The 12,409-nt window shown below is 42.8% G+C and overlaps 1 protein-coding gene and 1 long non-coding RNA gene across 2 annotated transcripts; one reads left to right on the top strand and one right to left on the bottom strand.

Moving 5' to 3' along the window:
* Positions 1-232: 232 nt before the first annotated feature.
* Positions 233-2,053, bottom strand: LOC102108732 (uncharacterized). The gene is made up of 2 exons (XR_015771855.1): positions 1,946-2,053; positions 233-854 (listed from the first exon to the last, which is right to left on the bottom strand). It is a non-coding gene; the product is annotated as an uncharacterized LOC102108732 (long non-coding RNA).
* A 2,879-nt stretch (positions 2,054-4,932) lies between these two features.
* PDCL3 (phosducin like 3) lies at positions 4,933-11,302 on the top strand. The gene is made up of 6 exons (XM_005516537.3): positions 4,933-5,040; positions 6,380-6,509; positions 7,610-7,700; positions 8,358-8,501; positions 9,367-9,575; positions 10,901-11,302. The coding sequence occupies exons 1-6, from the start codon at positions 5,035-5,037 to the stop codon at positions 11,041-11,043; spliced, it is 723 nt and encodes a 240-aa protein (XP_005516594.1). The 5' UTR covers positions 4,933-5,034; the 3' UTR covers positions 11,044-11,302.
* Positions 11,303-12,409: the final 1,107 nt, after the last annotated feature.

Here is a 12,409-nt window from a genome sequence, read left to right as displayed (position 1 = left end):
AAACAACCTCCAAGGCACTGAACTAATTGCACCACAAATCTGTGCTAGATAGAAGAAAAGTTCACAGGAATAGCAATGTGTGTCTTGACTCCTCTCCCTGCTTCACAACGCTTACCTGCAACATGTTTTCAGGAGTAAGCACGTACCATACTTTTAAAAAAGTTATTCAGGTGCTAGGCTACTTTTAAAAATTTTCTCTGTTCTTCCATCCATGAGAAAAGGATACCAGTGCTGCATTCTAGAAACTTTATTACATGCTTTAAAAATGCCTTAAAATTAGCAAGCAAAATACTTGACAAAGAAGTAAACACACACATACTAGCGGTGCTGAGTCCTATCATCCATAAGTGTGCAGAGCAGACCAGGAAAAGCAAGTTTCACTGGCTACCACCACCATATTCTTGAGAAGAAGAAACATTTCTACTGGTTTTCTTCGGAAGGAGCTGAGAAAGGATATTAGGCATAACCCCGCCTTGAGGAATGGTCACACAGGCAAAGAACTTGTTCAGCTCATCATCGTTTCTCACAGCCAGCTGAATGTGCCTGGGCAGGATCCGAGTCTTCTTGTTTTCACGTGCAGCATTCCCTGCCAGCTCCAGGACCTCTGCTGCCATGTACTCCATCACTGCAGCCAGGTAGATGGCAGCACCAGAACCAATCCTATGAGCATACTTCCCTCTTCGGAGCAGTCTGTAGATACGGCCCACGGGGAACTGCAGACCTGCCTTGGCTGATTTGCTTTTCTTTGATGCACTTCTAGGGTTGCCAGCCACTACTTTTTTCTTTCCATGTCCAGACATTCTGACAGGCAAGGAGATAGAGGACTGGAGGTCTTCAAAGTACTTGGGCTACAGCTAATGGATAGCAAGAGGAGGTAACAGCAAGGTCAGTTCTGCTGCTCCATATCAAGGAGAAAGCGCATTCTTTTCTTGAGAAAAGAGCTTACCACACACCACAGGTCATCAAGAGAAGAGCTAAAATTTTAACTATTATTGCCCTTTTACAGACTGCCTTTTAGAAGAAGGATCTCATTGCAAAACCTGTCAAGGGTTACTGAAGTTAGATACAAAGGGCTAAAAAGAAGAGAGGCTTTCCCTTGCTACTTGGAATGTATTTGGGACTAAGGTACAGCAAGTCTTCTTCAGCCAGATTTTTCTTAAACACCACAACTGTTACCTCAAAGCTAACTTGAGGCCTATCTCTTCTTTAAATAAGAATCTGCATTACAGCTTCTACTGTCAAGTTACAACTTTCCTCCATTTTAGCTCTAAAACTGGAAAAATTCTTGCAGCCCACAGCTTGTTTATATATATGTATGTATTGTATTTATACCCAAAATACTCCAGGACATTCTCATACAGAGCATAAATTAATTCCCCAAGTGGTATTCTCTGGCTTCTATGAGAATACTATTGGAGATCTTCTACACTAGGAAAGGGATTAATTGATCTGGACAGCACAATGCAGGCTGAAGAATACAAGTTACCATCTACTTCCTCATGATGAAGGGAATACAGCCCAGATAGAATACTCTTACAATTGGAGTAGCAAAACTATTAATTTAAATAATGTTTCTAGTCTATAAGTAAATAGGACAGTTAACTTCCAGCACAACTATTTTCAACATACAAGAACACCCATCACTACATTAGCGTGTAGGGTTTTTACAGAGAGGTTTAACTATTCAAGAAAAATTAGAATAAGCTTTAAGAAGAAGATGAAAAAAAGTAAAAACTTAAAAACCCCAGCCTCTAATAAAATCCAAACAAACCAAGCCCTCATACCTCTTTAGCCCTATTACCAAACAATACTATTTCTAAATTACTCACAGTACAGTCATTCTACAGAATAGATACACAGTAACTTAATAACTTTAAAAATAACACGAAGCCCACAACCCCAAATCTTCCACAATATGTTATAAATCAAAAATACACCACAGTACCTTCAAAAAATTCTTATTTTATCCTAGTCTACACCTTACTGCAACCTGCTATCAACCACAGGAAAACCATGTAACACTGCTATCTCTACCCTACGCCCAGAGCCTTTTTATTAGCAACTTTTTCTCCTCATCAGTGGGTCACCTGGGTAATTAATGAGTAATTTACACACACAGTGTTTCCTTCACCTTCATCTAATTCCCGATTTGGGGCAAAATGAGGAAATACATTACAGCTGCTCAGAAGGAAATTTGCTGGGGTGTGGGGGAAGAAGGCAGGCTGCCTCCAAGGGCTGAGCTCATAGTGAGACACTTCAGTCTCATTATGACACTGCCAGTTCTCACCCATTCTGGCTGGAGTATTTCTGTCTGTACACTATGTGTAAAAACAGTCCTCTCCTTCCTGCTGAAGCTTGATTAAAAAAAGGTATATAGGGAAAATGGGCTTTGTAAATATATTTTTAGTTAGGTGGGAGGGGGAAACTGTGTTTTGCTTTCAATGTGTCCTGGGCAGAGAGTAATGCTTGGTTCACATTGTGTCTGAGCCCCACCAAGTGATGTGATGGGGCTGCTCCTAAGATTTAGGCTTCTGCCCCCTCTTCTGCTAACTAACTGTCCTAGATGGTGCTCAGGGTTTACTGTGGTTCTGATGCTGAGGGTGCTTGGCTGGTTACTGTTAGTTCACTTGGGCAAAAATCTCACCTCAGGCAAAGGAATATTTTTGAGCACTTTTTAAAGAAATGAGTGCTCCTGCTCATACCCTTTCTGCGTTTGTTTTCTGGCATTCAAAGTAGTTTCCAACCAGCAACATACAGGATCCATGGGTGTGCACAATATTTCAGCCATAGAAGCTGACTATTTAAACCAGAGGGTACTCCTGGAATGCCAAGCTCTGGCAAAATACTCAGACAACAAAACTGTCATGGACAGTTCAGCCTTTGGTTCTGCCTGCCAGACATCAACTGTGGGTCAGAGCCTCACAGCACCTGTATTTGTGGCACTCACACACTTTTCCTACAAGGATGAGCATTTAGTCTAAGCTGAGTGAGGCTGAGCTTCCTGCCACTCCAGGGCATTGAACAACCAGTATGGGGTACCCTCTGCACGTTCAAATGCCCACTATAAGGACTGATGCCCTCTCAAAGCACAGCTGTCCATTTCTTCTAATTCAGAGGCAGAAAAGGTGGCTGTGCCTTCCCTTCAGTAACCCAGACTTAGCACAGGGAAAGTGGCCAACCTGCTTCAGAATAACTGGCTGTTAATGGGTGCAATAAATGGAATTGATGCGTGCTAACTAAATTGTAACTATTTGGAAAGTTATTATTAGAAGCAATCAAAAGAATCAGCGTTACAAAGCAGATGTACCCCTCTGCAGATGTTACATGTTAAAACTGAGGTATAGGATGTAGTTTGGAAGATAAATGATGTCCCAAGATGAAAACGGCCTTGAGATGGACAAAATTAGAATTACTTTAGGCATAGGGCCTAAAATTCATTAAATGTAAGACTAATTAGTAGACTTACATAACACAATGCTTAGTACGCTCGCACAAACCTGTGAGGTTATCCAGAGGACAGCGAGGATGAGTGTAAGCCTTCGTCCAAAGACCACCAAAAGAAGACTGCAGACCCCCTAACAACAAGTGAGTCATGCACTGTGAAGAAAAGTGACATAAAGTAAAAAAAAATCGGAAAGAGGAGGAAACTTATGGGAAACATTAATGAATATGTATAACATATAGTATATAAGCTTAGCTTGAAATGCTTTGTTTTGTACGTGAGGCAGTGTGGGGAACCCCCTCCGTACCCCAGTCGGTTTTGTACATGAGGTAGGGTAACAAGCCCTCCCCATACCCCGGTCTGTTTTGCTTATGCTTTAATCATCACTAATTACTGGCAAATTATATCTATAAATTGTATTTTTTTTTTTACTAAACTGTATTCTTTTATTAAATTGTATTCTTTTGTACCAAATTACTATTCAATTCATTAAATTGTATTCATTGTTAATTAAACTGTTATTAATTCAAAGGACCTAGTGTCAAAATTATAATTTCATTTATAACATGGGCTACCCATGATCTTATAACATATGGAAGTGGGGCTTCTAAATTTTCATTTCAGGCCCTTTTCAGAGCTGAGTCCTTCCTCCACATGCCCAAACACACTCTTAAGGCACGCTGGCAGGTTCTTTAGGGTTCCTTTATGGAGACTGAGATCTCGGGGAGCATGCTGTCCATTGGGATAGAGTGTGAAAGGAGGTGAAGGGAGGCAGGAACAGGTCTCTCCCCTCTGCTATGTGTCTTTGAGAAGCAAGCTGAAAAGATCTGCCCATTCTTCAGAAGGGCAGGCCTAGGTGCCCGTTTGTACGGAATGGGATGTGATCCCAAACAGATCTGGGTCACTGCATTCAACACACTTCTCAGTGTTTTCTGAGTGATACTTTAACACAGACTCAAAACTGAAATAAAACTGACTATCAAGAGACAAATTTCTGGAAATATCAGTTGGCTGTGATCCAATCATAACAATACTACAAGTACAGCTTATTACGCCTAATAAGAATAGATAATACGGGCTTGATTACTTATTTTATTTTATATTATATTATTTTATTTTTAACAGATCAGGGAAAGAAAATAAAGATAAACCAGTGGGGAAATAAAGCAGGGTATGAAATGTTGAGAGATAAAAAAAGACTCAGTGAAGTGGATAGAAAAGTTACAGGGAATCACAGAAAAAGACTGGAAGAGACCACAGCGAGTGATCTGTCGAACCTCCCTGCTCAAGCATGGTTATTCTGTGTCAGCTTGGATAGGGCTTGGAGCAACCTGCTTTGCTGAAGGTGTCCCCGCCCACGGCAGGGGGATTTACGATCTTTAGGGTGCCTTTCAGCCCAAGCCGTGCCGCGATCCCGTCCCACCGCCCGTGCCGGGCCCATCCTTATTAGGCGGTGCGGGCAGCGCTGGTGGCGCCGCGCCCGCCCCGCCGGGAGCGCCGCCTCCTCCGGCCGCGCCGCGCACGCCGGGACCGGCCCTGCCCGGCCTTGCCCAGCGCTGCTGCCCGGGCTCGGCCCCGGCCCCGCCGGCACCATGCAGGTGAGCAGCCGCCGTGCCCCCGTGTCCCCGCAGCCCGCCGTGGGCGGGCGGGGCTGCGGGGCCAGCCCGGCCGGGCTGGGGGCTGTGGCCGCGGCCCGGGCTGAGGCCGCGCCGGCAGGCACGGGCCGCCCTCCCCGGCCGGGCGCCCGGAGCGGCCCGGGTTCGTGCCGCTCCCGCTGGACGGAGGTGTTGTTCGGCAGCTCCGTGGCTGGGTTCGTGGTAGTTTGATGCTTTTTTTGTGCAACTACGGTACATGTTTTCACTGCTGTAGTGGGTGGGTGGGCGTTTCAGGAAGTGCATTGGTGTGTTAGTAAATGATAGTAAATGCGGGGTCGGGGGAAAGGTGAACGCGGTCAGAGACGGGGAAAAAAATAAATCTGGTGTTGTGTTTGCTGAGCTACATAGTTATTTTTCTTTATTTTCGTAGTTTTATTCTCCCCTTCTGTCCCCTACCCCTCCCTTCCTGTCCCCGATAGTCCAAGAGTACTGGGGTTTAGTCGGAGAAGAGATACGGTACGTGGCTGTGAACAGACCTAGTGTGAGGTGTACTCATAACAGCTATTGCAAAGCAGTAGGTCTGTTCAGTTTCCAAAGTGCACCTAGGCCAAGATAGCAAGGAAGCACAACCAGCCTGTGGGTGCTTGTCACTGAGATTTCTTGTATTTTAAAAAATAAAATTGCCTGCTAAATAGGAAAATCTTATACTGAGTTTTTCAACAGTACGCAGGATTTTGTTTTGCAGGATTATTGCAACTGTTTTACAGTAAAATCTCAGGAATAGTCTAGCTATAGATTTAGATCTGAATCCTTAGCAGTGTGCTTGGCTGATAAAGATGGCTTGCTTTTCTGCAAGTGCCTACATAGTCACTCTGATTTGAATCTAACAAGGAGACTTCCCATGTACTGAGAGCTAGGTCTGTGAGGTTTGTGCCTGTGCATGTCTTGTCACTAGTGCTTCCTGATGCAATGATCATTGATTTGGTGGCCTCTCCTGCTGAGGGTCTATAAGGAAGCCCTCCGGCTAGCATGCTTCCCTATACCCAGCTAATACCCTCTGCTTTTGTTGCACTTTGTGAGAGATGCAGCAGTGGTTACAATGCTTTGAACTTTGGTACCCAGCAAAGACCTCTTGTATGTGCTGTGAGTGGGATGGAATAAAACAAAGTCAGTCTTAAGGGTACTGCAGGTCTGGGGCTGGAAAGAAGCCTCAGCATCAGGAGGATTTGCACTGTTACTTTCTGGCACCATCCATCCGGTTACAGTTTAGGAGCTGTGTTAAGTTCTGGAACTGGTAAAGTTCACCTTGAAGAAATATCATCCATTTATTGTTCTGTTCTAGGATCCAAATAAAGACACTGAGTGGAATGATATTCTGCGTAAGAAAGGTATCCTTCCTCCAAAGGAAAACCTGGAGGAGCAGGAACGGGCAAAGGAAGAGGAGCAGTTTGCCATCCTTCAGAAATCTCTGGGTGAGTGACCAGCCAACTCAGGCAGCAGCAGAACAAGCCTTGGAATGGCTCCTGGGGGAAGCTTTCTCAAAGAAATGGCCAGCAGCAATGTTTATTATTATTATTAATATGCCTGTAAAGCAGCGTGTCATTTTCCAGGTCTGTAAGGATACCAAAGCTTCATCTGCGCAGGGTGATCAGCTGTTAATGGTATCAAACAAATACGTTCCTGAACGCATGGATTATTCCAGCACAGGAAAGCTTTGTTCTTTGTGTCAACTCTGTATTTTTATGGAAGTAAATGTTTGAAAACTGAAACAAGAACAGTGCAAAGGGAGTCTACCAGGTGCATGTCTGTGCTGCAGCTGCTAAACTTGAAATCTTGTGCAGGTAGTTGGGTGCTAGTCTAGACAGCCTTCAGCTCAGAGGCCTTTTCCATCATATTCTTTCCATCTGTATATCTAAAGCACATAGCACTTCATAAAAATCCAGTAGGAATAATAATGACAGGTTGGGAAAACTGGGGCTGCTCAGCCTGGAGAAGAGAAGTCTTGGGGGAAGAACTGTAGCACCTTACAGTGCCAAAAGGACTGACAAAAGAGCTGGGGAGGGTTTTTTTAGAATCAGAATAGAACCATAGAATATCCTGAGTTGGGAGGGATCCACGAGGATCAATGAAGTCCCAACTCCTAAGGGCAATTCCAACTTTACAAGACCGTGTAGTGATAGGGGAATGGCTTTAAAGTGAGGGAAAATAGGCTTAGATTAGATATTAAGAAGAAGTTCTTTGCTGTGAGGGTTGTAAAGCACTGAAACAGGTTTCCCAGAGAAGTAGTGGATGTCCCATTGCTGGAAGTTTTCAAGGCCAGGCTTCATGAGCCTTTGAGCAACCTGGTCTAGTGGAAGGCGTCTCTACCCTTGGCAGAAAGGATTTGAACTGGATTATCTTCAAAGTCCCTTTCAACCCAAGCCATTCTATTATTCTAAGACAATATTTAGAAAAATCCACCCCATACTTCCTATTAATCTGTCTTTAGAGTAAATAAATTCTGTTGGACTGATAAAAGTTGATGAGTTTTAATCCTGAGGTTTTTGCTGATTTCATGTTTCTTCCATTCTAGTGAAAACTTATGAGGACATGACTCTGGAAGAGCTCGAAGAGAATGAAGATGAATTTAATGAGGAAGATGAGAGAGCTATTGAAATGTACAGGTCAGAGCAGCTTGCAGAATTTGGCTTTAATGATAATTGGAGGGTTTTTCTTTTATATGCTTTTAGGTATTGTTGAAGAGAAAGGATGTTTTTAGGATGATCGAAAAAGGGGGTTGTGTTTCTGGTCTCTTGTGGAGCTTCTAAGTGTCTTTAGAAGGATAACAGTGTTTGAATTCAGTATGCTTTATCTACAACCTAGCTTTGCAGAGATAATATGCACCTGCTGAGTGTATGGCTGGAGATCCTGAGGGCTTTGAAAATCACCTCCGGTATTTCCTAGTTTCTGTGTGAATGAGATTAAGGTGCTGCAGATTTGCATAATTAGTGTTGGTTTCCCTCTATCTTGTAACTTCTCTCATGGCTTTTGCCATTTAGTTTGGTAGTGTATTATCTGCAGAAGAAATGTTCAGTGAGGTCAGAAATGAGGAAAAAAATAATTTCCTGAAATGTAGTTGTATTTTTTTGCATGTTGATGGTTTTAGCTTATGATGCAAATACAAGAGCATCTACTGTGTCATTTTGCTTTTATTGCTCTGGGGTTATAAGAAGTTTGTAATTTGTCTCTGAAGTCTAGGTTTCAACCAGTTCCTTCAAGTGATGTTCTGTCAAAAAAATGCATCTATTCACAAGATATCTTTTTCATTCCTGGTTATTCAGGCAGCAAAGGTTAGCAGAAATGAAGGCAGCTCAAATGAAGAATAAATTCGGGGAAGTTTTGGAGATTTCGGGAAAAGACTATGTTCAAGAGGTTACAAAAGCTGGAAAAGGTATATGGGTAGTCTTACACCTCTACAAGCAAGGGTAAGAATTTATTTTTAACCATTAAATTTTGCACTGTCAATACCTGAAAATGCACCAAAGTAAATGTGTAGTTGTTGTGGAACTAAGGACTGATTCTTGAGTTCCAGGAAATAAAAATAACTTAGTAATTTCAATACTGTTGAGTCAAGACAGCTGAACTTCATTCTGGAATTATGCTACCATGAAGTGGCTTTTTTATACATCTATATAACACAGCAAGATGTGTTCCACACAGCTTCCATAGAGGTAGCTGCTGCCACTGAAATACCCAAACTTTGGAGATTATTCTGGATTAAATACAAGGAGCTGTGAATAGGAAGGATCAGTGTGTATTTAGCTTGGTTTCTAGTGGTATACAAACAGAGTGAGCAAGGTTTCCAGTCCTGTCACCATGACAGAAAAACTTTCAAAAAGGTCTGTTACGTTGCTAGATTTTTTTTGGAAGGGTTACAAATACTTGCTGTTGTTATTTGTCTCTAATTGCCTGACAGGTGTTCATCGTCATTTGCATACCTTCTTCCAGGAGCAGCTTTGTTTTTTATTTTGCCCTTGCTCGTGCAATTTCTAAATATCTTAAATACATAAACCAGTTCCCCTGACTATAAAGAGGGTAGACGGGAAGGTTGCATTGCTAGTATATTAAGACAAAAAACCCACGACACACCAAAATCTCCAGTGGTGCTGATCTCCTTTGAATGCTGGAATACTGGACAACAAAAGTATTCAGAAATTGCTTTTGGTACTTTTGTTGTTCCAGAAAGTCATCAATCTGATATTTCTGACCTTTCTTCTGGAGCTGTTAACTTTTTGGATGGTCTTTTGTTTTCTCCTTATGTGTGTCTGTTGCTATTCTTCTTTATTGCAGAATTCCTCTCTGTGCCTTAATAAATCAACATCTGAGTGGGCTTGCAAAGAAGTTCAGAGAGGTGAAATTCATCAAAGCGATCTCTACCACCTGCATTCCCAATTACCCTGATAAGAACCTGCCCACAATATTTGTGTACCTGGAGGGAGACATCAGAGCTCAGTTTATTGGGCCTTTGGTGTTTGGTGGCATGAACCTGACAAGGGATGGTGAGTATCTGCACCTCTGCTCTTCCAAAGGAAAAGCAGAACTGTTCTGCTGGGAATAAGAGAAATGAGGCTTAGGAGGAGAAGGGAGGTACTCAAAATTATACTGGATTTTTTTTTTTCACCCCTATGGCTCAGCCACATAGCTGTCTTGTTAAAGCAGTGGTGGGCCAACATACAAATATTTGTCTTGTGTGTTGCAAGTATTTATGTCCTGTGTTTGGTGAAACAAATTTTGCTGGATATGTTAAAGGGTAGGCTGTGCCCATCCATGTTCTTAGGGTATCTTGAACATGAATGACTGCCCTTGCCTGCAGTGACATGATAATCTCTGCACTTGCTTACTGGATTGTAGGGCTCCTACTTTCATTTTTAAGATGATGGCATATGTTTATCTGCTGTCCCTGACAGTGTCAGCTTAATTCAGTCATCACAGAAAGCTGGGTACTGAAATTTCTGCACTTCTCTTTTATGTCTTCCTTCCTTCTCCCCTAAGCTCAGGTGCCTTCCACTGGAGATTAAAGAGGGTGTGAGGTTGTGTTCATTATTCTGTAACATCTGAAAGAAATTAGATTTGATGATAGGATTGTCAGCAGGAGTAGGAGAAAGTAGTTTAAACTGAATGTATTTTATTGTCTTTATCACTTCTGGGAAGCAATCCAGTCCAATTTGGGCCTACTGTTAGTGGTGAAGTCTCTCTTTACTGTCTTAAGGAGCTAATATTTAGCATGTGATTTAGAGGCAAAGGGTTGAATTCTGTTTACAAGGTACATCCTTGGAAAACACCTGTAATTTAGATGTGTAAATTAAATTTTCACAATTTTTCTCTCTTTATTAAATTTATTCCCTCCCTCTTCTGATTGTGATGAATTCAGTATATGATGGGAACAGCTGTAATGTATGAGCAGTATTCCTTCACTGGCAATAGATGTGCAAACATCTCTTGTGCCCTTATGTGGTTAGAAGGAGGTAGAATTCACTTTGACTGGGAGAGTTGCCTCTAAAGCTGCTGCTCTGTATCCATCACCTCTTTTGCACTCTTGGTTGCAAGGTGAGCAGAGTGGCACTGGGGATGTCACTGGTGGGTGCAGAGCAGTACCCTGACCTTTGTGCTCTGGGCTGAGACCTGTGCCAGCACTAGGGACTGGGAAAGGAGGGCTTGGCTGGAGCTGGTGTGGTAAATGGGGCAGGAGCTTGGAATATGGAAGAAGGGGAGGAGGGCCCTGGTGTGGTGATAGCATGATGAGGGAAGTCACTTGGGGGAGCCAAGGGTGGGCTTTCTCCAGTTTGCTCCCCTACATTCATGACTCTTGTTTTGCTCTGCACAGAATTGGAGTGGAAGATTTCTGAGTCGGGTGCCATCAAGACAGATCTCGAAGAGAACCCCAGGAAGCAGATCCAGGACCAGCTCATGTCCTCAATCAGATCGTGTGTCCCAGCCAGAGGGGAGAGTGACTCAGAGGATGACTAATTCCTGCGACTGCATCCGCATTGGTGCAGTGCACTTGCAGCTAGTGTTCCCACCTCAAGCACTGGAGACACTCCTCAAGGCCTTGCTCAGCCCCAGAAGGGTAGCCTTTCAAGACATTCATTCTAGAAACCTCTAGAAACTAAAAACATTTCTGTTTTTTAAAAAGTGCAGCTTCACTTAAGATGCTGAAAGACATTTTGTATAGTGAAGCCTGAGTAAATCTTACTCAAAAGTTTTAAAATATAGACATGAGTAGAAACAGGTCTCTTGTTATTATTTTAGTAGTAAACTGCTACTTTTTTCAAAAAATTGAAATATGAAGTGGTCTTAAGTGCACTGTTATTAACAAACTTAAATTGTACAAATTGGATCTAAATGGCTGTTCTTAAATAATTACTTATGGCACTTAAATGGGCCATCTCTCAGCCCCCTGTGCTCAGACCTCTGACAGCCTGGACTTCTCAGAGAGCTGGGGGAGGGTACCCACAATGTGGGTGCTTCTGAAGGTGGTATGTGGTCCTCTGCAGAGATGTGCTGGCACCAGAGGGACAACATGAGGCTATAAGATGGGATTCCAGGCATCTTGAGAGAGGTCTGGAGGATGGCCAGCCTCTCCTGGGACCTGCTGAGTCCAGAATTCCACTTTTGAGTTAGCAGCGCTATTTTGCCTTTCACAAGGGCTGAGCTTCCTGCACCATCTTGCCTGCTAATTGCAGAATAAAATTCAAGATGGTGGTTCTTAAGTGTGAAACTGCTGATATCTTCACACAGAAGTCAGACATTCCTACAGTAGTGCCAGTGCCAAATGGCCGGGAGGATGATGTTTGAGGATCTGACATCTTGCTATATCAAAGACTTCCATTTTCCAGCTACAGTAATAAGTGAAGCCATAGAAGAGCATAAACTTAAATACCACCTTGATTATAGATCTGCTGACACTTGAAGCTGCTTGATTATTTTGGGTTGGATTTAATGCCTACCTACACTTTCAGTTGGTCTACACTCAGGCTAATGATCTCCAAGAGCTTTTTCTAATGAGGCTGCCCCAATGACATTTTGTTATATTGCTGATGGATTCTGCGGGTGGATGGTACAGAATGCAATACCCAATAAGCACTGATATTTTCAAAATTTTTTTTATCAGTTTGTAGTGACTTTCAAACATGATTCCTGCACTCTGAGACAAATCAGTGTGTAGTCCAAACAACTAACTGTTCCTTCAGGCGAGGTTGTAAGATCCTGATGGAGATCTTCCTCTTTGAGATGTGAATAATGATTTGAGTCTCACTTGTCTCCTTTCTTTTCTCCTATGTGTTTTTTGGCAGAATAGCTAAAATACTAATCTTGAGCAAGTGAGTCAAATGCA

Source organism: Pseudopodoces humilis, chromosome 2 (genome assembly GCF_049639895.1).
Source record: "Pseudopodoces humilis isolate 2021_Gansu_Grassland_sample_001 chromosome 2, ASM4963989v1, whole genome shotgun sequence".
Classification (NCBI taxonomy): Eukaryota; Metazoa; Chordata; class Aves; order Passeriformes; family Paridae; genus Pseudopodoces; species Pseudopodoces humilis.
Note: the sequence above shows the minus strand (reverse complement) of the source record. Positions and strands in the feature narration are given on the sequence as shown.

Bases quoted from the DNA above. Each gene is read 5' to 3' on its own strand.
- PDCL3 (XM_005516537.3), top strand. The intron at 7,701-8,357 runs GTCAGAGCAGCT...CTGGTTATTCAG, and splicing joins AGAGCTATTGAAATGTACAG to GCAGCAAAGGTTAGCAGAAA. The intron at 8,502-9,366 runs GTAAGAATTTAT...TCTTTATTGCAG, and splicing joins TTACACCTCTACAAGCAAGG to AATTCCTCTCTGTGCCTTAA.